The sequence below is a fragment of the Oncorhynchus masou genome, chromosome 5 (genome assembly GCF_036934945.1).
Source record: "Oncorhynchus masou masou isolate Uvic2021 chromosome 5, UVic_Omas_1.1, whole genome shotgun sequence".
Taxonomy (NCBI): domain Eukaryota; kingdom Metazoa; phylum Chordata; class Actinopteri; order Salmoniformes; family Salmonidae; genus Oncorhynchus; species Oncorhynchus masou.
This window is the reverse complement of record NC_088216.1, coordinates 3071604-3097665: the sequence shown is the minus strand read 5'-3', so window position 1 is coordinate 3097665 and position 26062 is coordinate 3071604. Positions and strand designations below refer to the sequence as shown.

The following is a 26062-nucleotide window of genomic DNA, read 5'->3' as shown; positions in this document are numbered from 1 at the left end:
GTGGGATGATTCACACAGTTGAGGAGCGATAGCACTTCCTGATTTGGCCTCCTTTTAGAGTCGGTTCATTAAGAAATGCTAGCAGGCATGACTGAATTGAAACGAGTTGGTTTCGGGGTTTGTTTTGATATGGGTGTGTGTGTGTTCACAGGTGGGAAGGGTTAGCCAAATTATTTAGCCAATTAGCTCAGTTTTCTCCCTTTCTGGTTCTGATAAGGGTTACAGAAGATAAACTGATCATAGAATTGTTTTTATTTAACCTTTATTTTACTAGGCAAGTCAGTTAAGAACAAATTCTTATTTTCAATGACGGCCTAGGAACAGTGGGTTAACTGCCTGTTCAGGGGCAGAACGACAGATTTGTACCTTGACAGCTCGGGGATTCGAACTTGCAACCTTTCGATTACTAGTCCAATGCTCTAACCACTAGGCTACCCTGCCGCCCAATGTGTTGTGTAGGGACTGACCTTGGGTTTGATAAGGGTTATAGAAGATAAACTGATCCTAGATGTGTTGTGTAGGGACTGACCTTGGGTTATAGAAGATAAACTGATCCTAGATGTGTTGTGTAGGGACTGACCTTGGGTTTGATAAGGGTTATAGAAGATAAACTGATCCTAGATGTGTTGTGTAGGGACTGACCTTGGGTTTGATAAGGGTTATAGAAGATAAACTGATCCTAGATGTGTTGTGTAGGGACTGACCTTGGGTTATAGAAGATAAACTGATCCTAGATGTGTTGTGTAGGGACTGACCTTGGGTTTGATAAGGGTTATAGAAGATAAACTGATCCTAGATGTGTTGTGTAGGGACTGACCTTGGGTTTGATAAGGGTTATAGAAGATAAACTGATCCTAGATGTGTTGTGTAGGGACTGACCTTGGGTTTGATAAGGGTTATAGAAGATAAACTGATCCTAGATGTGTTGTGTAGGGACTGACCATGGGTTTGATAAGGGTTACAGAAGATAAACTGATCCTAGATGTGTTGTGTAGGGACTGACCTAGGGTCTTCATCATCTTATTGAGCTGCTCATCTTCCTCATCCTCCCTGAAGAGAGATCAGACAGAAGATTAACGACACAGCATGACTAACCTACACACACACACACACAATCCCAGAGAGCCATACACATTAAGACAGCTCCCCCTCTCTCTCCTACCAGAGTCTGTCATTCCCCCTCTCTCTCTCTTCTACCTGAGTGTCACCCCCCCTCTCTCTCTCTTCTACCTGAGTGTCACCCCCCCTCTCTTTTCTACCTGAGTCTGTCATCCCCCCTTCTCCATCCTACCCGAGTGTCAACCCCCCTTCTCCATCCTACCCGAGTGTCATCCCCCCCTCTCTCCCTCCTACCCGAGTGTCATCCCCCTTCTCCATCCTACCCGAGTGTCATCCCCCCCCCTCTCTCCTACCAGAGTCTGTCATCCCCCTCTCTCTCTCCTACCCAAGTGTCATCCCCCTTCTCCATCCTACCCGAGTGTCATCCCCTTCTCCATCCTACCCGAGTGTCATCCCCCTTCTCCATCCTACCCGAGTGTCATCCCCCCCTCTCTCTCTCCTACCCGAGTGTCATCCCCCTTCTCCATCCTACCCGAGTGTCATCCCCCTTCTCCATCCTACCCGAGTGTCATCCCCCTTCTCCATCCTACCCGAGTGTCATCCCCCTTCTCCATCCTACCCGAGTGTCATCCCCCCCTTCTCCATCCTACACGAGTGTCATCCCCCCTCTCTCTCTCCTACCCGAGTGTCATCCCTCCCTCTCTCTCTCCTACCCGAGTGTCATCCCCCCTCTCTCTCCTACCCGAGTGTCATCCCCCCTTCTCCATCCTACCCGAGTGTCATCCCCCTCTCCATCCTACCCGAGTGTCACCCCCCCCTCTCTCTCTCTCTCATCTACCTGAGTCTGTCATCCCCCTCTCTCTCCCCTACCTGAGTCTGTCATCCCTCCCCCCTCTCTCCTACCTGAGTGTCATCCCCCCTCTCCTATCCGAGTGTCATCCCCCCCTCTCTCCTATCCGAGTGTCATCCCCCTTCTCTCCTACCTGAGTCTGTCATCGTCCAGTCCGTCTATGATGGCGTTTCTGTCATTGACGATCTCCACCAGCTTGACCATCAACTCCTCTTCTCTACGACGGTCCCACAGCGTCTTCAGCCGCTCTGCCCACAAACACACGATCAGTGTAAACACACACACACACACACACAAACACACATAAACACACATAAACACACATAAACACACATAAACACACGATCAGTGTAAAAACACACAAAACCACACACATACACAAACACACACACACACAAACACACATAAACACACACAAACACACAAACACACACACACACAAACACACACAAACACACACAAACACACACAAACACACACAAACACACACAAACACACACAAACACACACAAACACACGTCTTTTGCATTGTCCACAACACCCCCCCCCCCTCTCCTCACCAGGTCTGACCCCAACACCCCCCCCCCCCCTTTCTCTCCTCGTCAAGTCTGACCCCAACACCCCCCCTCTCTCTCTCTCTTCACCAAGTCTGACCCCAACACCTCCCCCCCTCTCTCTTCACCAAGTCTGACCCCAACACCTCCCCCTCTCTCCTCACCAAGTCTGACCCCAACACCCCCCTCTCTCTCTCCTCACCAGGTCTGACCCCAACACCCCCTCTCTCCTCACCAAGTCTGACCCCAACACCCCCCTCTCTCTCTCCTCACCAGGTCTGACCCCAACACCCCCCTCTCTCTCTCCTCACCAGGTCTGACCCCCCTCTCTCTCCTCACCAGGTCTGACCCCCCCCTCTCTCCTCACCAGGTCTGACCCCCCTCTCTCTCTCCTCACCAGGTCTGACCCCCCCTCTCTCTACTCACCAGGTTTGTCCATGAGTCTCCTCAGCTCCTGCTCTACACTGGGCTGCTGTTCCTCCAAGTCCTGTGTTTTCGCTCTGCACACACACACACACAGATGTCAGAGGACTAGGAAATATCTGCTGTGTGTATTTTTGTGGTTCTGCGTGTGTGTGTGTGCGTATGTCTGTGAGACTCACATGTAGACCAGTTCAGACTCTCTCCTCATGGACACCTGCTTGTTTCTGATGAGGGTGAACCATTCCACCATCAGGTCATCCATCACCACGTCCTCTTCTCCCTCTGACACACACACACACACACGATTACCAACACAGTGGAATTTAAAAGCAGACTTCAAGATATTAAAGACATATTGACAGAGTTCAAGGTCATGAAACACTTGGGAAATATTAAAGACACTATTTCCCCTACTCTCCCTCCCTCTCCCCCCCTCTCCCCATCCATCCCTCTCTCCCCCCCTCCCTCCATCCCTCTCCCTCCCTCCCTCCCCCTCCATCCCTCTCTCCCTCCCTCCCTCCCCCCTCCTCCCCCTCCATCCCTCTCCCCTCCCCCTCCATCCATCCCTCTCTCCCCCCTCCATCCCTCTCTCCCTCCCTCCCTCCCTCCCCCTCCATCCCTCCCCTCCCCCTCCATCCCTCTCCCCCCCTCCCCCTCCATCCATCCCCCTCCCCCCATCCCTCCCTCCCCTCCATCCCTCCATCCCCCCCCCCCCCTCCATCCCTCCCCTCCCCCTCCATCCCTCCCTCCCCCTCCATCCCTCCCTCCCTCCCCCTCCATCCCTCCCTCCCTCCAGCCACCAGGGCTGTCTTTATTTCCTCCTACCGACCGTCAATCCCACAGAGACAGGAAGCTATCAGAGACCTCATTAGAGCCAGAAGTGGTGGGTCACATCCCCTCAGGCGACCCCAATCTCCCCCTCTCCTTCCTCCTCACTGTCCCGTCTCCATCTCTCCCTCTGTGTGAGTCTTACCATCTTCATCCCTCCCTACTCCCCCTCAGAGCCTCCCCCTCAGAGCCTCCCCCTCCCCCTCCGAGCCTCCCCCTCAGAGCCTCCCCCTCAGAGCCTCACCCCTCAGAGCCTCACCCCTCAGAGCCTCACCCCTCAGAGCCTCACCCCTCAGAGCCTCACCCCTCAGAGCCTCACCCCTCAGAGCCTCACCCCTCAGAGCCTCACCCCTCAGAGCCTCACCCCTCAGAGCCTCACCCTCAGAGCCTCACCCCTCAGAGCCTCACCCCTCAGAGCCTCACCCCTCAGAGCCTCCCCCTCAGAGCCTCCCCCTCCCCTCAGAGCCTCCCCCCCTCAGAGCCTCCCCCTCCCCCCCTCCGAGCCTCCCCCCCCCCTCCCCTCAGAGCCTCCCCCCCCTCACCCTCTTCACAGAAGCGTAGTTGTTTCTCCAAGTCCACTCCTTTCCTCTCCAGCTCATTGACACTGTCCTCTATCTCCTGAAGCTCTCTGAGGATCTCTTCCTTCGGGATGTAGTCCGGTTTGCCCTGCACACACACACACATTAATATAAACAAACAGGTACTAACATCCCTCATCCCGTCTCCATGTATTAAACCTACTGGTTTAGGCGTCTTGGTGTCTGTGTTGGAGCCGTTAGCTGTCGTTGAGCTCCTCCCTGTCAGACCGCCTGGAAACACAGCAGAACACTGTGTTATGGGGAGCTGGGGAAGTGGGTTTATGTCTGTCTGTGTGTCTCTCTCTTACCCCATGTCCCAGGGCCGGTGTTCAGCGGGCTGGGTGAGGAGGCTACTGGGGGGCTGGAGGGGGCCAGAGTAGACCCAGCAGGGACTGAAGCCTGGGCGTTTCCTGATCCACCGGCCCAGGGCCGAGGCAGGGTTTCAGCCTTCTGAATGTCAGGGTGGAGGGGAGAGGAGTCTTTAGGTCCTACAGGCCTGGCGAGAGAGAGGAGGAGGAGGGGAGAGATGGGGGTGGATTAGAGAGAGGAGGAGGAGAGAGATAGATGGGGGTGGATTAGAGAGAGGAGGAGAGAGATAGATGGGGGTGGATTAGAGAGGAGGAGGAGGATTAGAGAGAGGAGGAGGAGGGGAGAGATGGGGGTGGATTAGAGAGAGGAGGAGGAGAGAGATGGGGGTGGATTAGAGAGAGGAGGAGGGAGGAGAGAGATGGGGGGGTGGATTAGAGAGGGGAGGAGGAGGATTAGAGAAAGAAGGAGGAGAGGAGGAGGAGAGGAGGAGAGAGAGGAGGAGAGAGAGGAGGAGGAGAGGAGGAGGAGAGGAGGAGGAGAGGAGGAGAGGGATGGGGGTGGATTAGAGAGGGGAGGAGGAGGAGGATTAGAGAAAGGAGGAGGAGAGGAGGAGGAGAGAGAGGGGGAGGAGAGGAGGAGGAGAGGAGGAGGAGAGGGATGGGGGTGGATTAGAGAGGGGAGGAGGAGGAGGATTGGAGAAAGGAGGAGGAGAGGAGGAGGAGAAGAGGAGGAGAGAGAGGGGGAGAAGAGGAGGAGAGAGAGGGGGAGGAGAGAGATGTAACAAGGTCTGTCTCTTCCTTTCCTTCCTGAATGCATCTAACCTCATTTTCTCACAATTAGTGTTTTCCTTCACCAGTCTCATTCGCACGTTCTCTCACCTTTCACATGAGAGTCTGAGGATCAGTAGGACTGAGGAGGAGGAAGAGTAGGAAGAATGGTCATCCGGGGCTAGGGGGTGGGACTCTGAGCATGGACTTCGTGCTGCTCTAGGGGAGGGCTTTAGCCCCGACACACCGCAGGTCTGACGAGGAGGGAGGGAGGGGAGGGGAGGGCTTTAGCCCCGACACACCGCAGGTCTGACGAGGAGGGAGGGGGAGGGCTTGAGCCCCGACACACCGCAGGTCTGGCGAGGAGGGAGGGGGGGAGGGCTTGAGCCCCGACACACCGCAGGTCTGGCGAGGAGGGAGGGGAGGGAGGGCTTTAGCCCCGACACACCGCAGGTCTGGCGAGGAGGGAGGGGAGGGGAGGGCTTTAGCCCCGACACACCGCAGGTCTGGCGAGGAGGGAGGGGAGGGGAGGGCTTTAGTCCCGACACACCGCAGGTCTGACGAGGAGGGAGGGGAGGGGAGGGCTTTAGCCCCGACAAACCGCAGGTCTGGCGAGGAGGGAGGGGGGTCTTTAGCCCCGACACACCGCAGGTCTGGCGAGGAGGAAGGAGGAAGAGGAGGAGGAAGAATGGTCTGACGAGGAGGGAGGGGAGGGGACGGCTTTAGCCCCGACACACCGCAGGTCTGACGAGGAGGGGGGGAGGGAGGGAAGGGTCTTCGATCTCCGGTGGAACATCAAAACAGAGCGGCTCGGAGTGGCATGAACAAACCGTCTGCAGAGCGGATGAGGGGTGGAAAGACAAACGGATGAGGGGTGGAAAGCTGGGACCTCACACCCCGGTGACGAACAGGTAAGGGGTGGAAAGCTGGGACCTCACACCCCGGTGACGAACAGGTGAGGGGTGGAAAGACGAACGGGTGAGGGGTGGAAAGCTGGGACCTCACACCCCGGTGACGAACAGGTAAGGGGTGGAAAGCTGGGACCTCACACCCCGGTGACGAACAGGTAAGGGGTGGAAAGCTGGGACCTCACACCCAGGTGACGAACAGGTAAGGGGTGGAAAGCTGGGACCTCACACCCAGGTGACGAACAGGTAAGGGGTGGAAAGCTGGGACCTCACACCCAGGTGACGAACAGGTGAGGGGTGGAAAGCTGGGACCTCACACCCAGGTGACGAACAGGTGAGGGGTGGAAAGACGAACGGGTGAGGGGTGGAAAGCTGGGACCTCACACCCAGGTGACCATTCCACAGCGGCTGGGACCTCACACCCAGGTGACCGTTCCACAGCGGCTGGGACCTCACACCCAGGTGACCCTTCCACAGCGGCTGGGACCCCACACCCAGGTGACCCTTCCACAGCGGCTGGGACCTCACACCCAGGTGACCCTTCCACAGCGGCTGGGACCCCACACCCAGGTGACCCTTCCACAGCGGCTGGGACCCCACACCCAGGTGACCCTTCCACAGCGGCTGGGACCCCACACCCAGGTGACCCTTCCACAGCGGCTGGGACCTCACACCCAGGTGACCCTTCCACAGCGGCTGGGACCTCACACCCAGGTGACCCTTCCACAGCGGCTGGGACCTCACACCCAGGTGACCAGACCTCCCAGATTCCTAGTGGACCAGTGACAACACAAGTGGAAGTAGGATAGAACCAAGTTGGAATAGAACCAAAAGTAGAACAGAATAGGAGTAGGGTAGAACAGTAGTGGAACATAACAGAGTTCTGTAGAATAGAGTTCTACATAGTATTTTAGAGTTCTGTAGAGAAGAATAGAGTTCAGTGACAAGAGAAAATGATCAGCAGGTGGAATAGAAACAGAACATAGCGGAACAGAGACAAGTGGAGCGAAACCAGAGTAGATGTGAATATAAAGTAGAAGAGTAGAATATGGAGTAGAGTAGAATATGGAGTAGAATAGAGTAGAATATGGTGTAGAGTAGAATATAGAGTAGAGAGTAGAGTAGAATATGGTGTGGAATGTAGAAAATAATATAGAGTAGAATATAGAGAAAAGTAGAATATGGAGTAGAGTAGAATCTAGAGTAGAGAAGAATATAGAGTAGAATATAAAGTAGAATATAGAGTAGAATATGGAATAGAATATGGAGTAGAATAGAATATAAAGTAGAGTAGAATATAGAGTAGAGTAGAATAGAGGAGAGTAGAATGTAAACTAGAATATATAGAAGAGAGTAGAATATAGAGCAGAATATATGGAAGAGAGTATAATATAGAGTAGAATATAGAGTAGAATATAGAGTAGAATATAGAGTAGAATATGGAGTAGAATGCAGAGTAGAATGCAGAGCAGAATATGGAGTAGAATGCAGAATATGGAGTAGAATATAGAGTAGTAGAATATAGAGTAGAGTAGAATATATAGAAGAGAGTAGAATATAGAGTAGAAGATAATATAGAGTAGAGTAGAATATGGAGCAGAGTATAGAGAAGAGTAGAATATGGAGTAGAGTAGAATATAGAGTAGAGAAGAATATGGAGTAGAGTAGAATATAGAGTAGAGAAGAATATGGAGTAGAATATAAAGTAGAATATAGAGTAGTAGAATATAGAGTAGAATGTAGACAAATATAGAGTAGAATATATAGAAGAGAGTAGAATATAGAGTAGAGTAGAATATAGAGTAGAATATAAAGTAGAATATAGAATAGAATATGGAGTAGAATAGAATATAAAGTAGAGTAGAATATAGAGAAAAGTAGAATATGGAGTAGAGTAGAATATAGAGTAGAGTAGAATATAGAGTAGAGTAGAATATAGAGTAGAGAAGAATATAGAGTAGAATATAAAGTAGAATATAGAGTAGAATATGGAATAGAATATGGAGTAGAATAGAATATAAAGTAGAGTAGAATATAGAGTAGAATATAGAGTAGAATTGAATATGGAGTAGAATGCAGAGCAGAATATGGAGTAGAATATAGAGTAGTAGAATATAGAGTAGAGTAGAATATAGAGTAGAATATAGAGTAGTAGAATATAGAGTAGAGTAGAATATAGAGTAGAATATTGGGCAGTAGAATATAGAGTAGAATGTAGATACGAATATAGAGTAGAATGTAGAGAAGAGAGTAGAATATAGAGTAGAGTAGAATATAAAGTAGAATATAGAGTAGAATGCAGAGTAGAATATGGAGTAGAATGCAGAGTAGAATATGGAGTAGACTGCAGAGTAGAATATGGAGTAGAATGCAGAGTAGAAAGCAGAGCAGAGTGCAGAGCAGAATATGGAGTAGAATATGGAGTAGAGTATAGAGTAGAGTAGAATGTAGAATATAGTCGAAGAGAAGGAGTAGAATGTAGAGGTGAATATAGAATAGAATGTAGAGTAGAATATAGAGTATACTTACTTGGAGGCAGGTTTGAGTCTGGACCGCCAGTCAGCAGGAGAGCTGCTGTCGTCTGCTGTTGCTAAAGAGAGACAAGACAATAAACGGCCCCAAAAAAGCATTACGTCAGCCATAATAGCCACAAATAATTACCACTGACAAGTGAAATGTGGATAACCGACTCGACAGACAGGGCAGATGGTGCTCACCCATAGTGTTGCTGGGAGAAGCAGCTCCGGACGCCTTATCCAGGTTTTTGTTCCACGGGCCTGTTCTGCTGGCTGGGGTCGGGGTGGAGGTGTTGGGGGTGAGGGGGGCGAGGAGAGACGGGTCTGCTTTTAGCTTAACTCTGCCCCCAGTCTCCTTTTTAGGCGTCTCCGTCTCTTTCTTAGGCGTTTCGGCAGGGGCAGGTCTGAGAGAGGGAGATCTGGGGGTCGAGGGGAGACAGAGGGAGGCCTTTCAACATCGAACAGACTCAAATAATATTTCCTCAAATCTTAATTAACGTCTCGCTTCCATCTCATTGGAATAGAAGGTCCCTCCCCTCTGATCTGAAAAGGAGACAAGGTAAGACGATGCAAGTAAAGATGAATTGAGGAAGGGCCATTGACGGCAACTGTATGCTTGAAGTGCTATTCCCTTATTTTACCAGCAGAGGTCGGGCTCTATTTTTTATTTATTTAACCTTTAACTAGGCAAGTCAGTTAAGAACAAATTCTTATTTAAAATGACGGCCTACTCCAGCCAAACCCTTAAGACACTGGGCCAATTGTGCGCTGCGCTATGCGCCTGTTGTGATACAGCCTGGAATTGAACCAGGGCCTGTAGTGATGCCTCTAGCACTGTGATGCAGTGCCTTAGACCGCTGCACCACTTGGGAGCCAGCAATACTGTCTAATAGAATTTTTCCCAAACAAAAAGGGGTGGTCGTTTTGGTTTTTGCCCGAACATCAGTGCTTAATTTGAGCCGGGTCCTATTTGAGCCGGGTCCTATTTGAGCCGGGTCCTATTTGAGCCGGGTCCTGTACCTCTCACAGCATGATTCATTCATTATTTCACTGTTCGCACTGTGCAAACATTCGAAAGGAAGCGATGCCCCCCCAGAAAGACCATCATGCAAAATAATAATAATAATTAATTAATAAATAATACTAAAATTAATAAATAATAATAAATTAATACTAATATGAATAATTAGTTAATAATAACATTAATAATTAATTAATTAATAATAAATTAATAATAATATGAATGATAAGTAATAATTAATTAATAGTAATAATAGTAATAATATTAATAATATATTAATGATAATAAATTAATGAATAATAAATTAATAATAATATGAATGATAAGTAATAATTAATTAATAGTAATAATAGTAATAATATTAATAATATATTAATGATAATAAATTAATGAATAATAAATAAATTAATAATAATTAATGGATAATACTACTAATATTAATCATAAATAAATTAATAATAATAATATTAATAATAAATAAATAAAATCAAATGAATAATTAATAATAATAAAAAAGTTCAGTGATATTTCTATGTAATTATCCCATCCTGCCACAATTATCCCATCCTGCATCATCCACCGACGAAGTGCTCGGAGCAGGTGCAAATTTGCAGTTCAAGAACAAGCTAACGAATAACCCCTGGCTTGTCATGCAGAATTAGAAGCTGGGCTGTAACAACATGTAAAAAGGGTAGAGATCTTGTGTCTAGAAACGACTGGAGGGATTCAACGAGCAGAAGAGTGGCTGGACTGTACAGAAACATCCTCTGAGGGTTTTGAACATGCCCGAACCGAGCTACATTTGGTGGCAGGAAGCCTTGTGGACGAGGCCAAAGAGGAACTCCCAGGTTTTAGTTAACACTCCAAATGGAAAAGACACTACAGCCAGAGTCTTCAGAACAGCCTTAAGAAGGAGGCTAAACGTCACAGTCAACAGGCCCAGAGCTTCAAATGGACTCTCGGGGGCCAAATGGACTCTCAAATTGACTCTCGGGGCCAAATGGACTCTCAAATTGACTCTCGGGGGCCAAATGGGGGCCAAATGGACTCTCGGGGGCCAAATGGACTCTCAGTGGGGCAAAAAAGTATTTATTCAGCCACCAATTAAGTTCTCCCACTTAAAAAGGGGCCAAATGGACTCTCGGGGGCCAAATGGACTTGACAAGGGAGGATTTTTATGTTCCCTTTACGAACTCGGTTGTGTACTGTGAAGTTAACGTGAACGTGCTTCATATTATAACATAAGGAGGCCTATATACAGTGGGGCAAAAAAGTATTTATTCAGCAACCAATTGTGCAAGTTCTCCCACTTAAAAAGATGAGAGGCCTGTAATTTTCATCATAGGTACACTTCAACTATGACAGACAAAATGAGAGAAAAAAAAATCCAGAAAATTACATTGTAGGATTTTTAATGAATTTAATTGCAAATTATGGTGGAAAATAAGTATTTGGTCACCTACAAACAAGCAAGATTTCTGGCTCTCACAGACCCCGAGTTCACGCTCACGGATAACCCCCCTCTCACTATGTGTTCTGGTACCTTAGAGCCCCAGGATACCCCCCCCCTCTCGCTATGTGTTCTGGTACCTTAGAGCCCCAGGATAACCCCCCTCTCACTATGTGTTCTGGTATCTTAGAGCCCCAGGATAACCCCCCTCTCACTATGTGTTCTGGTATCTTAGAGCCCCAGGACAACCCCCCTCTCACTATGTGTTCTGGTACCTTAGAGCCCCAGGATACCCCCCCCCTCTCGCTATGTGTTCTGGTATCTTAGAGCCCCAGGATAACCCCCCTCTCACTATGTGTTCTGGTACCTTAGAGCCCCCAGGATAACCCCCCTCTCACTATGTGTTCTGGTACCTTAGAGCCCCAGGATAACCCCCTCTCACTATGTGTTCTGGTACCTTAGAGCCCCAGGATAACCCCCCTCTCACTATGTGTTCTGGTACCTTAGAGCCCCAGGATAACCCCCCTCTCACTATGTGTTCTGGTATCTTAGAGCCCCAGGATAACCCCCTCTCACTATGTGTTCTGGTACCTTAGAGCCCCAGGATAACCCCCTCTCACTATGTGTTCTGGTACCTTAGAGCCCCAGGATAACCCCCTCTCACTATGTGTTCTGGTACCTTAGAGCCCCAGGATAACCCCCCTCTCACTATGTGTTCTGGTATCTTAGAGCCCCAGGATAACCCCCCTCTCACTATGTGTTCTGGTATCTTAGAGCCCCCAGGATAACCCCCCTCTCACTATGTGTTCTGGTATCTTAGAGCCCCCAGGATAACCCCCCTCTCACTATGTGTTCTGGTACCTTAGAGCCCCAGGATAACCCCCTCTCACTATGTGTTCTGGTACCTTAGAGCCCCAGGATACCCCCCCCAGGATCTCACTATGTGTTCTGGTACCTTAGAGCCCCAGGATAACCCCCTCTCACTATGTGTTCTGGTACCTTAGAGCCCCAGGATAACCCCCCTCTCACTATGTGTTCTGGTATCTTAGAGCCCCCAGGATAACCCCCTCTCACTATGTGTTCTGGTATCTTAGAGCCCCCAGGATAACCCCCTCTCACTATGTGTTCTGGTATCTTAGAGCCCCAGGATAACCCCCTCTCACTATGTGTTCTGGTACCTTAGAGCCCCCAGGATAACCCCCTCTCACTATGTGTTCTGGTACCTTAGAGCCCCAGGATAACCCCCTCTCACTATGTGTTCTGGTACCTTAGAGCCCCCAGGATAACCCCCCTCTCACTATGTGTTCTGGTACCTTAGAGCCCCAGGATAACCCCCCTCTCACTATGTGTTCTGGTATCTTAGAGCCCCAGGATAACCCCCCTCTCACTATGTGTTCTGGTATCTTAGAGCCCCAGGATAACCCCCCTCTCACTATGTGTTCTGGTACCTTAGAGCCCCAGGATAACCCCCCTCTCACTATGTGTTCTGGTACCTTAGAGCCCCAGGATAAACCCCCTCGTTCACGCTCACTATGTGTTCGCGGGACTTCCCGATCTATAAATGAAGTGCTGCCTAACACGACACAGCTGATTCAAATGATCAAAGCGTTACGATTGGTTGATTATTTGAATCAGCTGTGCAGCGCCACGGCAAAAAAACTAAACGTGCTCCTGAGGAGAGTTGAGTTCTGAGAATATCTGAGAAGTCTCACCTGTTCTCGGTCTTCTTCAGTCCTACAGGATGCCACGGAGGACTTGAAGCACCAGCTGTTGTTGTGGTGTTGTTGTCTGTTAGTTTCTTAGTGATGACAGCACCAGCTGTTGTGTTGTTCTCTGTTAGTTTCTTAGTGACAACAGCAGCAGCTGTTGTGGTGCTGTTCTCTGTTAGTTTCTTAGTGATGACAGCACCAGCTGTTGTGGTGTTGTTCTCTGTTAGTTTCTTAGTGATGACAGCACCAGCTGTTGTGGTGTTGTTGTCTGCTAGTTTCTTAGTGATGACAGCACCAGCTGTTGTTGTGGTGTTGTTCTCTGTTAGTTTCTTAGTGACGACAGCAGCAGCCTGGTTCTTGGTACTGCAGTCTTCTTTAGATGGAGAGGCTTTCACATCACTATCCACCTTGAAGACAACTATACCTCTACCCTGAACCACATCCCTGTCCCCACCTAGCACCACATTCACACCCTTATCCCCTCCCTTACCCCCACCCTCTCCCTTACCCCCTACCCCACTGCCACCCAAACTCACTACCACACTCACACCTTGGCCAACCCCCACTACTGTCCCCTGTGTGCCAGCGTTCGGGACTCTATTTGTGGGTAGACTCGGTGCCCGTCCCGGAGTCTGGGTCTTGCCCTGGTTCTCCTGCCCAGTGGTGGTGTTCCCAGATTGGAAGAACTGGAGCCGGGCCTGCTGGGTAGTTGTCGTGTTGAAGTTCCGTGGGACTGCAGTGGGTCCAGGGGCTGCGGGGCTCACTATGCCCAGGGAGGAGAGCCCCGGGCTGGGCCGCGAGGAGGAGGCAGAGGGGGTAGTGCTTTTGGATCCGTCTGATTTGGAGCTCAGCCAGCTAGGGACAAGTTTGGAGGGGGTACTGGTGGGCGTCGGAGCTGGGGTGGATTTCGGGGGGTCTGTGTATTTGGCTCCGGGGGATTTCCTGGAGAGGTCTGAGAGAGGGGTGGTCTGGACAGTGGGAGGAGGGTGAGGGGTGTATTTGGAGGAAGGGGTCGTAGGGTTGTTTTTGGGCAGGTATGAGAGAGGGGTGGTCTGGACAGTGGGAGGAGGGTGAGGGGTGTTTTTGGAGGAAGAAGGGGTCGTAGGGTTGTTTTTGGGCAGGTATGAGAGAGGGGTGGTCTGGACAGTGGGAGGAGGGTGAGGGGTGTATTTGGAGGAAGAAGGGGTAGTGGTAGTAGGGTTGTTTTTGGGCAGGTATGAGAGAGGGGTGGTCTGGACAGTGGGAGGAGGGTGAGGGGTGTATTTGGATTCAGCAGGAGTAGTATGGTTGTTTTTGGGCAGGTCTCGGAGAGGGGTGTGTGTTGGCAGCGCCCCCTGGGGGTGGTGGTGGGAGGTACAGATGAAGGAGCCTGGTGTTGGTCCAGGTTTACAGTTACCAGACAGTAGAGTGGTGGAACACTCACTACACCTGGAGAACACGGGAACAGACATGACATAGATCACCTATATATGGAGAACACGGGAACAGACACGACGCAGAACACGGGAACAGACACAGAACACGGGAACAGACACAGAACACGGGAACAGACACAGAACACGGGAACAGACACGACGCAGAACACGGGAACAGACACGACGCAGAACACGGGAACAGACACGACGCAGAACACGGGAACAGACACGACGCAGAACACGGGAACAGACACGACGCAGAACACGGGAACAGACACGACGCAGAACACGGGAACAGACACGACGCAGAACACGGGAACAGACACGACGCAGAACACGGGAACAGACACGACGCAGAACACGGGAACAGACGCAGAACACGGGAACAGACGCAGAACACGGGAACAGACACAGAACACGGGAACAGACACGACGCAGAACACGGGAACAGACACGATGCAGAACACGGGAACAGACACAGAACACGGGAACAGACACGACGCAGAACACGGGAACAGACACGACGCAGAACACGGGAACAGACACGACGCAGAACACGGGAACAGACACGACCCAGAACACGGGAACAGACGCAGAACACGGGAACAGACACAGAACACGGGAACAGACACGACGCAGAACACGGGAACAGACACGACCCAGAACACGGGAACAGACACGACCCAGAACACGGGAACACACACGACGCAGAACACGGGAACAGACACGACCCAGAACACGGGAACAGACACGACGCAGAACACGGGAACAGACATGACGCAGAACAGACATGATGCAGAACACAGGAGACCAGTGGTAGTTGAAACACAAACATTAAGAAAATTGTGTCTGTCTGCACGTCTGTCAACCAACCAGATCTCTGTCTCCACCTATAGACTGATACATGTTACAGCAATGAACACAGTGTGAAGTACAGCTCTATACAGTTAACCATTTCAATACAGCTCAGTCATTTACAGGGCGGAGTCATTTACAGGGCGGAGTCATTAACAGGGCGGAGTCATTAACAGGGCGGAGTCATTAACAGGGCGGAGTCATTAACAGGGCGGAGTCATTAACAGGGCGGAGTCATTAACAGGGCGGAGTCATTAACAGGGCGGAGTCATTAACAGGGCGGAGTCATTAACAGGGCGGAGTCATTAACAGGGCGGAGTCATTAACAGGGCGGAGTCATTAACAGGGCGGAGTCATTAACAGGGCGGAGTCATTAACAGGGCGGAGTCATTAACAGGGCGGAGTCATTAACAGGGCGGAGTCATTAACAGGGCGGAGTCATTAACAGGGCGGAGTCATTAACAGGGCGGAGTCATTAACAGGGTGGAGTCATTAACAGGGTGGAGTCATTAACAGGGTTAAACGGTCAGCTCTTACCTGGCACAGCTCCTGTGATACAGCCTCCCATCCACTAGGTGTCTCTGGACCAGATGGACGTGTCTATTACACACGGAACACTTACTGCTCAGAGTCCCCGTCTTATTGGATCGCTCCGACGACACATCCTTCTGGGGGGGGAGACAGATTAGCCTTCTGTTAGTTACAACTGGAGTATTTGACGTAGGGTCCACTGCTGTTAGTTACAACAGGAATATTTGACGTAGAGTCCACTGCTGTTAGTTACAACAGGAGTATTTGACGTAGGGTCCACTGCTGTTAGTTACAACAGGAGTATTTGACGTAGAGTCCACTGCTGTTAGTTACAACAGGAGTATTTGACGTAGGGTCCACTGCTGTTAGCTACAACAGGAGTATTTGACGTAGAGTCCACTGCTGTTAGCTACAACAGGAGTATTTGACGTAGGGTCCACTGCTGTTAGCTACAACAGGAGTATTTGACGTAGGGTCCACTGCTGTTAGTTACAACAGGAGTATTTGACGTAGAGTCCACTGCTGTTAGCTACAACAGGAGTATTTGACGTAGGGTCCACTGCTGTTAGTTACAACAGGAGTATTTGACGTAGGGTCCACTGCTGTTAGTTACAACAGGAGTATTTGACGTAGGGTCCACTGCTGTTAGTTACAACAGGAGTATTTGACGTAGGGTCCACAGACACCTAGGGGTTGTTGGAGGTACTACAGTGGGTTATTATTACTAAAATCGCCAGAAACAAAAACATGTTGAATCATAAACCTACACTAGAAAAGAGGAGACTCTTATTGTGATCCTCAACTCGTTATATTGAGCCAATTATCTGACACAGGCTTTGACAAAGCACCTGATCGTAGGCCACCAGTCTCAACGACACTCACTGGAGGGTCCGACACAGGCTTTGACAAAGCACCTGATCGTAGGCCACCAGTCTCAACGACACTCACTGGAGGGTCCGACACAGGCTTTGACAAAGCAACTGTTCGTAGGCCACCAGTCTCAACGACACTCACTGGAGGGTCCGACACAGGCTTTGACAAAGCAACTGTTCGTAGGCCACCAGTCTCAACGACACTCACTGGAGGGTCCGACACAGGCTTTGACAAAGCACCTGTTCGTAGGCCACCAGTCTCAACGACACTCACTGGAGGGTCCGACACAGGCTTTGACAAAGCACCTGTTCGTAGGCCACCAGTCTCAACGACTCTCACTGGAGGGTCCGACACAGGCTTTGACAAAGCACCTGTCCGTAGGCCACCAGTCTCAACGACTCTCACTGGAGGGTCCGACACAGGCTTTGACAAAGCACCTGTCCGTAGGCCACCAGTCTCAACGACACTCACTGGAGGGTCCGACACAGGCTTTGACAAAGCACCTGTCCGTAGGCCACCAGTCTCAACGACTCTCACTGGAGGATCTGACACAGGCTTTGACAAAGCACCTATCTGTAGGCCACCAGTCTCAACGACACTCACTGGAGGGTCCGACACAGGCTTTGACAAAGCAACTGTTCGTAGGCCACCAGTCTCAACGACACTCACTGGAGGGTCCGACACAGGCTTTGACAAAGCAACTGTCCGTAGGCCACCAGTCTCAACGACACTCACTGGAGGGTCCGACACAGGCTTTGACAAAGCACCTGTCCGTAGGCCACCAGTCTCAACGACACTCACTGGAGGATCTGACACAGGCTTTGACAAAGCACCTGTCTGTAGGCCACCAGTCTCAACCTACAGGAGGGCATCTCTCCAGGAACAGGGTTGGAGTTTAAACCTACAGGAGGGTAATCTCTCCAGGAACAGGGTTGGAGTTAAAACCTACAGGAGGGTATCTCTCCAGGAACAGGGTTGGAGTTAAAACCTACAGGAGGGTAATCTCTCCAGGAACAGGGTTGGAGTTAAAACCTACAGGAGGGTATCTCTCCAGGAACAGGGTTGGAGTTTAAACCAACAGGAGGGTAACCTCTAGGAACAGGGATGGAGTTAAAACCTACAGGAGGGTATCTCTCCAGGAACAGGGTTGGAGTTAAAACCAACAGGAGGGTAACCTCCAGGAACAGGGTTGGAGTTAAAACCAACAGGAGGGTAACCTCCAGGAACAGGGTTGGGCAACCCTGGACAAGAGTATTTAAAGGAGATCCATACCTGTGCTGCCCTGTCTGGTCTGGTTGAGGCTTTAGGTGAGGAGGAGGGGGGAGGGCGGTTCTCAGTAGCGGATTTAGAGGGGGTAGAGGCGGGGAAGACCTTGGAGACAACTGCTTGGTTCTTTTTCCCAGAAGGCCCCTCTTCTGTGGATGCCTCCGCTGGACGCTTTATCCCTGCCATGCCGCCAACTACACACACACACACACACACACACACACACACACACACACACACACACACACACTTGATCACAAAGTTCATCACAGTATGTGTGTCCCCATATCGTGGGGGCAGCCTGTGAGTATCGTGTGGGCAGCGTGTGAGTATCGTGTGGGCAGCGTGTGAGTATCGTGTGGGCAGCGTGTGAGTATCGTGTGGGCAGCGTGTGAGTATCGTGTGGGCAGCGTGTGAGTATCGTGTGGGCAGCCTGTGAGTATCGTGGGGGCAGCCTGTGAGTATCGTGGGGGCAGCCTGTGAGTATCGTGGGGGCAGCCTGTGAGTATCGTGGGGGCAGCCTGTGAGTATCGTGGGGGCAGCCTGTGAGTATCGTGGGGGCAGCCTGTGAGTATCGTGGGGGCAGCCTGTGAGTATCGTGGGGGCAGCCTGTGAGTATCGTGGGGGCAGCCTGTGAGTATCGTGGGGGCAGCCTGTGAGTATCGTGGGGGCAGCCTGTGAGTATCGTGGGGGCAGCCTGTGAGTATCGTGGGGGCAGCCTGTGAGTATCGTGGGGGCAGCCTGTGAGTATCGTGGGGGCAGCCTGTGAGTATCGTGGGGGCAGCCTGTGAGTATCGTGGGGGCAGCCTGTGGGCAGCGTGTGAGTATCGTGGGGGCAGCCTGTGAGTATCGTGGGGGCAGCGTGTGAGTATCGTGGGGGCAGCGTGTCAGTATCGTGGGGGCAGCGTGTCAGTATCGTGGGGGCAGCGTGTCAGTATCGTGTGGGCAGCGTGTGAGTATCGTGTGGGCAGCGTGTCAGTATCGTGTGGGCAGCGTGTCAGTATCGTGTGGGCAGCGTGTCAGTATCGTGTGGGCAGCGTGTCAGTATCGTGTGGGCAGCGTGTCAGTATCGTGTGGGCAGCGTGTCAGTATCGTGTGGGCAGCGTGTGAGTATCGTGTGGGCAGCATGTCAGTATCATGGGGGCAGCGTGTGAGTATCGTGTGGGCAGCGTGTCACGTGTATGTATGCTTGCACATGTTTACTCAATATGTATGTGTGTATGTGTACTACTCACTCGGTGATTTGCCATGGAAGTAGTTGTAGTATTGTGAGACATATGTCAGAATACTGAGTCTGTCTGGTATCTTCAGGGCCACCATGTCCTCAGCATCTAACAGAGCTGGGATCCCCAACTCATCCTCCGCTACCCGGAACGCCTGGGAACACAGATAGAAGTTATGACCTCGTACCCCTACACATGGACTCACTACTGTATAGATCCAAGTTATCGTTACTCATTGTGTGTTTATTGACATGTGATTACTGTTGTACTACTTGTCTATGTTCTTTCTCTCTGCCTTGTTGGGAAGGACCAATCAGCTGTCAGTCTACACCTGTTGTTTACCAAGCATGTGATTTCGATATTGTTATCAAGATTGACAGAACCATGCTACAACACACTGTAGATATCAAGATCTGCTGACTTAGGGACTGGTCTGTAGAGGCAGAGACTCAGAGACAAAGCGTTGTTCTCATTCCAATGCTCCCATTGGTCCATAGAGGCAGAGACAAGGTGTTGTTCTCATTCCAATACTCCCATTGGTCTATAGAGGCAGAGACTCGGAGACAAAGCGTTGTTCTCATTCCAATACTCCCACACCACACATGACTGGAATAGCTGGTAAAGTGACTTTGTGTGTGAGAAAGAGAGAGGTCTTTGTTACTATTTCTGTGTTTGAGAAATCCCGGTCCACTAATTTCTGAATTTGCTTGGCAGAATGTGAGTTAACTCCTTGTTTACAGTAGCTGCTATGTACGTCTCAGTGTTTTAATGGACTGTCTGTGTGAATACAGCCTGAGCAACTGAAGTAGCTGGCCTGGCTGGCTGGCCTGGTTCTAAAGCTGCATATTTAGACCAGAACAAAAAGTATGAAAAGAAAACAAACAAGACAGGACAGGACAGATCACAGCAATGATTCAGGACAGAAAGAGAAACCAGGACCATCAACAGTCTGGAGTTCTTGGGAATTTCTCGTGTTAGATTCCTCACTTTCCTGTCAGAAATGTTCCTGGCTTTCTTCATGACTGGGAGAAAGAATGGAAAGCCCCGGGGTTTCAACAGTCAAAGTGTGTGTGTGTGTGTATACACAATGGGGCAAAAAAGTATTTAGTCAGCCACCAATTGTGCAAGTTCTCCCACTTAAACAGATGAGGCCTGTAATTTTCATCATAGGTACACTTCAACTATGTCAGACAAGGTGAGAAAAAAAATCCAGAAAATCACGTTGTAGGATTTTATATGAATTTATTTGCATATTATGGTGGAAAATAAGTATTTGGGCAATAACAAAAGTTTCTCAATACTTTGTTATATACCCTTTGTTGGCAATGACAGAGGTCAAATGTTTTCTGTAAGTTTTCACAAGGTTTTCACACACTGTTGCTGGTATTTTGGCCCATTCCTCCATGCAGATCTCCTCTAGAGAAGTGATGTTTTGGGGCTGTTGCTGGGCAACACAGACTTTCAACTCCCTCCAAAGATTTTCTATGGGGCTGAGATCTGGAGACTGGCTAGGCCACTCCAGGACCTTGAAATGCTTCTTACGAAGCCAGTCCTTTGTTGCCCGGGCGGTATGTTTGGGATCATTGTCATGCTGAAAGACCCAGCCATGTTTCATCTTCAATGCCCTATCTGATGGAAGGAGGTTTTCACTCAAAATCTCACGATACATGGCCCCATTCCTTCTTTCCTGTACACGGATCAGTCGTCCTGGTCCCTTTGCAGAAAAACAGCCCCAAAGCATGATGTTTCCACCCCCATGCTTCACAGTAGGCATGGTGTTCTTTGGATGCAACTCAGCATTCTTTGTCCTCCAAACACGACGAGTTGAGTTTTTACCAAAAAGTTATATTTTGGTTTCATCTGAACATATGACATTCTCCCAATCTTCTTCTGGATCATCCAAATGCTCTCTAGCAAACTTCAGACGGGCCTGGACATGTACTGGCTTAAGCAGGGGGACACGTCTGGCACTGCAGGATTTGAGTCCCTGGCGGCGTAGTGTGTTACTGATGGTAGTCTTTGTTACTTTGGTCCCAGCTCTCTGCAGGTCATTCACTAGGTCCCCCGTGTGGTTCTGGGATTTATGCTCACCGTTCTTGTGATCATTTTGACCCCACGGGGTGTGATCTTGCGTGGAGCCCCAGATCGAGGGAGATTATCAGTGGTCTTGTATGTCTTCCATTTCCTAATAATTGCTCCCACAGTTGATTTCTTCAAACCAAGCTGCTTACCTATTGCAGATTCAGTCTTCCCAGCCTGGTGCAGGTCTACAATTTTGTTTCTGGTGTCCTTTCACAGCTCTTTGGTCTTGGCCATAGCGGAGTTTGGTGTGTGACTGTTTGAGGTTGTGGACAGGTATCTTTTATACTGATAACAACTTCAAACAGGTGCCATTAATACAGGTAACGAGTGGATGACAGAGGAGCCTCTTAAAGAAGAAGTTACAGCTCTGTTGGAGCCAGAAATCTTGCTTGTTTGTAGGTGACCGAATACTTATTTTCCAACATAATTTGCAAATAAATTCATTAAAAATCCTACAATGTGATTTTCTGGATTTTTTCTTCTCATTTTGTCTGTCATAGTTGAAGTGTACCTATGATGAAAATTACAGACCTCTCTCATCTTTTTAAGTGGGAGAACTTGCACAATTGGTGGCTGACGAAATACTGTTTTGCCCCACTGTATGTATATATGTGTGTGTGTGTGTGTGTGTGTGTGTGTGTGTGTGTGTGTGTGTGTGTGTGTGTGTGTGTATGCATGTATGCATGTATGTATGTATGCGTGTATGTATGTATGTGTGTATGTATGTATGTGTGTATGTATGTATGTGTGTATGTATGTATGTATGTATGTGTGTATGTATGCATGTATGTGTGTATGTATGTGTGTATGTATGTATGTATGTGTGTGCGCGCGCAGCAGGACAAGCTTTCCTCTCCACACCATCTCCAGGACCACCGTCTCCATGACAGCAGAACGGAAGGAAAGAAGAGCTCCTCCATAACAGCATTCCCAGTAGGAACCTGTTCCCTATGTAGTCCACTACATTTGACCCAAGTCCTACGGACCCTGGTGAAAACTAGTGCACTATTTAGGGAATAGGGTGCCATTTGATCTGTACACCGTGACAACATGATGTGATAAACAACGTGTCTGAAGCCAGCTGAGTGTTATCAGTTCATCAACACAGCTATAAAAAAAAAGCTGTTTACATTACTATGATCCAACTTTCACTTCTGAAGGCAGGCCAGCCATGACACACACACACACAATCCAGGTTAACCTCTCCCTTCTCTCTCCCTGTCCCGAGGAAAACCTCCCGGCTAACCTCTCCCTGTCCCGAGGGAAACCTCCCGGCTAACCTCTCCCTGTCCCGAGGAAAACCTCCAGGCTAACCTCTCCCTGTCCCGAGGAAACCTCCAGGCTAACCTCTCCCTGTCCCGAGGAAACCTCCAGGCTAACCTCTCCCTGTCCCGAGGAAAACCTCCAGGCTAACCTCTCCCTGTCCCGAGGAAATCTCCAGGCTAACCTCTCCCTGTCCCGAGGAAACCTCCCGGCTAACCTCTCCCTGTCCCGAGGAAAACCTCCCGGCTAACCTCTCCCTGTCCCGAGGAAACCTCCCGGCTAAACTCTCCCTGTCCAGAGGAAACCTCCCGGCTAACCTCTCCCTGCTCTGAGGAAACCTCCCGGCTAACCTCTCCCTGTCCAGAGGAAACCTCCCGGCTAACCTCTCCCTGTCCCGAGGAAAACCTCCCGGCTAACCTCTCCCTGTCCCGAGGAAAACCTCCAGGCTAACCTCTCCCTGTCCCGAGGAAAACCTCCCGGCTAACCTCTCCCTGTCCCGAGGAAAACCTCCCGGCTAACCTCTCCCTGTCCCGAGGAAAACCTCCCGGCTAACCTCTCCCTGTCCCGAGGAAAACCTCCCGGCTAACCTCTCCCTGTCCCGAGGAAAACCTCCCGGCTAACCTCTCCCTGTCCCGAGGAAAACCTCCCGGCTAACCTCTCCCTGTCCCGAGGAAAACCTCCCGGCTAACCTCTCCCTGTCCCGAGGAAACCTCCAGGCTAACCTCTCCCTGTCCCGAGGAAAACCTCCAGGCTAACCTCTCCCTGTCCCGAGGAAAACCTCCAGGCTAACCTCTCCCTGTCCCGAGGAAAACCTCCAGGCTAACCTCTCCCTGTCCCGAGGAAACCTCCAGGCTAACCTCTCCCTGTCCCGAGGAAACCTCCAGGCTAACCTCTCCCTGCTCCGAGGAATCTAACGGGAGAAATTCCCACAAATGTCCAAAAGTGAAAGTTTACGTGTGGAATCTAAACGGGACAACTGTTGATATGTTTTGCTTTCAGATGATACGTAACTATGGCAACTACATCAATCATTAATAACTGGACTGCATGACAGAGCTGTGGCTAGTCTGAGCACCAGTCTCTTTAGCTAACATGCCACTCCTTGTCATTGCCATAGAGGCTGGTCTCTGGCAATCTCAACATTCAATATGCAGATGGTTTACAGCAGAGTTGCTCATTGGTTGTTCAAAATAAGAATATTTTCCATGAGGCTAGAATGTTACTGTAGTTCTATATCAGAATAATCCAGAGGCTAGAATGTTACTGTAGTTCTATATCAGAATAATCCAGAGGCTAGAATGTTACTGTAGTTCTATATCAGAATAATCCAGAGGCTAGAATGTTACTGTAGTTCTATATCAGAATAATCCAGAGGCTAGAATGTTACTGTAGTTCTATATCAGAATAATCCAGAGGCTAGAATGTTACTGTAGTTCTATATCAGAATAATCCAGAGGCTAGAATGTTACTGTAGTTCTATATCAGAATAATCCAGAGGCTAGAATGTTACTGTAGTTCTATATCAGAATAATCCAGAGGCTAGAATGTTACTGTAGTTCTATATCAGAATAATCCAGAGGCTAGAATGTTACTGTAGTTCTATATCAGAATAATCCAGAGGCTAGAATGTTACTGTAGTTCTATATCAGAATAATCCAGAGGCTAGAATGTTACTGTAGTTCTATATCAGAATAATCCAGATGCTAGAATGTTACTGTAGTTCTATATCAGAATAATCCGAGGCTAGAATGTTACTGTAGACAGCTATGTTCTAGAACATTCTCTCTGTCTCACTATCAAGGAAGGCCAAAAAGATCCTCAAGGACATCAACCACCCGAGCCACAGCCTTTTCATCCCGCCATCACACGTCTGTGTGTGTTCATCAGTAACTTACCAGGTGGTTGTTGTCATAGACATTCTCCTTCATCAGGGAATCAAAGTCACTGAGGAGAAGAAGCACAGATTAGGTTGATGACATGTCACATCAATCACACCACTGACACCTGGCATTATTCCCTAGATCTCACACCCCACTGACGCAAGCCACCTGGCATTATTCCCTAGATCTCACACCCCACTGACGCAAGCCACCTGGCATTATTCCCTAGATCTCACACCCCACTGACGCAAGCCACCTGGCATTATTCCCTAGATCTCACACCCCACTGACGCAAGCCACCTGGCATTATTCCCTAGATCTCACACCCCACTGACGCAAGCCACCTGGCATTATTCCCTAGATCTCACACCCCACTGACGCAAGCCACCTGGCATTATTCCCTAGATCTCACACCCCGCTGACGCAAGCCACCTGGCATTATTCCCTAGATCTCACACCCCGCTGACGCAAGCCACCTGGCATTATTCCCTAGATCTCACACCCCGCTGACGCAAGCCACCTGGCATTATTCCCTAGATCTCACACCCCACTGACGCAAGCCACCTGGCATTATTCCCTAGATCTCAAGCTAGTCCACAGGAGGCTGGTGGCACCTTGATTGGGGAGAACGGGCTCGTGGTAATGGCTGGAACGGAATCAGTGGAGTGGTGTCACAATGCGTCAAACATTCCATTCGCTCAGACTCCTTTGCAGAATCAGTGGAGTGGTGTCACAATGCGTCAAACATTCCATTCGCTCAGACTCCTTTGCAGAATCAGTGGAGTGGTGTCACAGTACGTCAAACATTCCATTCGCTCTGACTCCTTTGCGGAATCATTCAACAACGTCTTCACTTGAGAACCTCACCAACATAATGACAGCGTCAATGATGTCACTCCATCTTATGACCAGTGATTCTCTTTGCTATTATTAAAATGTCAAAATGCAACTCAGTCAGTCTCACACGCCAGTTTTCCACTGATTATATAAATATATATTTGGGTCTTTAGACGGAGTGAAACGTGTGGAAATGATGCCTTGTCATTCAAACAGTAGACTGCCCAGGCTACTGATCATCTCAAATAGTTCATGTTCTGTTGAGACGGTTACCCGGTCCCCTACTGTTTACTGTAAACCTATCATCTACTGTGTCTTTAAAAGAAACATTCGACAAAAGACTAGGCTTTATCACTGATGAGATTTCACTGATATACAGATATTGTTGTATTCAGAAATCGTGTTAAATTCCGTTTTTAATTTGGGGATTAGTTTACAAATCAAAAAGGAAGCACAAATGTTTACTGCCACGTTGAGTTGGCAAGAGTTGTGGGGTTTTCATTTCGAAGGTGTTGGGCTACTGATACTTACAGGGAACTACCTCCAGGCCATGAAGGGAAACTTTAACATAATATTTATTTCGTGTTGCATACAAGGGCTACTTTGTTGCAGTGAATACAGGTTACGCTGTGTCACCATAAGACAAAAACCAAGACTCATTCCTTGTTAAACTGTCGAGTTTATTAACTTCCTCATGGAATTTCGCAACTCTCGAAGTAGTTCTATCGATACTGCCCTCTACTTACATGAGGTCGGGTCTGTTTCGGTGAATGAGGGCGCAGAAAGCCATCCCGTCCCTGAAAGAAGTTGTCATGTTGGTGATAGTGACATCTCTGTAATCCTGAACCTGGATCTTACACCACTG

At 49.5% G+C, this 26062-nt stretch overlaps 1 protein-coding gene and 1 long non-coding RNA gene across 3 annotated transcripts in view; one reads left to right on the top strand and one right to left on the bottom strand.

Moving 5' to 3' along the window:
• Positions 1-26062, top strand: part of LOC135531036 (uncharacterized) — a 359655-nt gene that overhangs the window by 206235 nt on the left and 127358 nt on the right. The gene's annotated exons all lie outside the window — the stretch shown is intronic.
• Positions 1-26062, bottom strand: part of LOC135531019 (MICAL-like protein 2) — a 32574-nt gene that overhangs the window by 6233 nt on the left and 279 nt on the right. The window contains exons 1-15 of one of the 2 annotated variants that reach the window (XM_064959168.1): positions 25944-26062; positions 24376-24424; positions 19148-19289; positions 17919-18106; positions 15780-15910; positions 12976-14400; positions 8994-9211; positions 8806-8866; positions 4601-4788; positions 4456-4523; positions 4257-4380; positions 3066-3168; positions 2890-2963; positions 2043-2157; positions 1004-1050 (exon numbers count right to left, since the gene is read on the bottom strand). The exon at positions 25944-26062 is cut by the window's right edge and continues 279 nt beyond it. In XM_064959168.1, the coding sequence (XP_064815240.1) occupies positions 1004-1050; positions 2043-2157; positions 2890-2963; positions 3066-3168; positions 4257-4380; positions 4456-4523; positions 4601-4788; positions 8806-8866; positions 8994-9211; positions 12976-14400; positions 15780-15910; positions 17919-18106; positions 19148-19289; positions 24376-24424; positions 25944-26062 (3052 nt within the window). The remainder of the gene's footprint in view (positions 1-1003; positions 1051-2042; positions 2158-2889; positions 2964-3065; positions 3169-4256; positions 4381-4455; positions 4524-4600; positions 4789-8805; positions 8867-8993; positions 9212-12975; positions 14401-15779; positions 15911-17918; positions 18107-19147; positions 19290-24375; positions 24425-25943) is intronic. The other variant, XM_064959173.1, reaches the window with a different exon arrangement.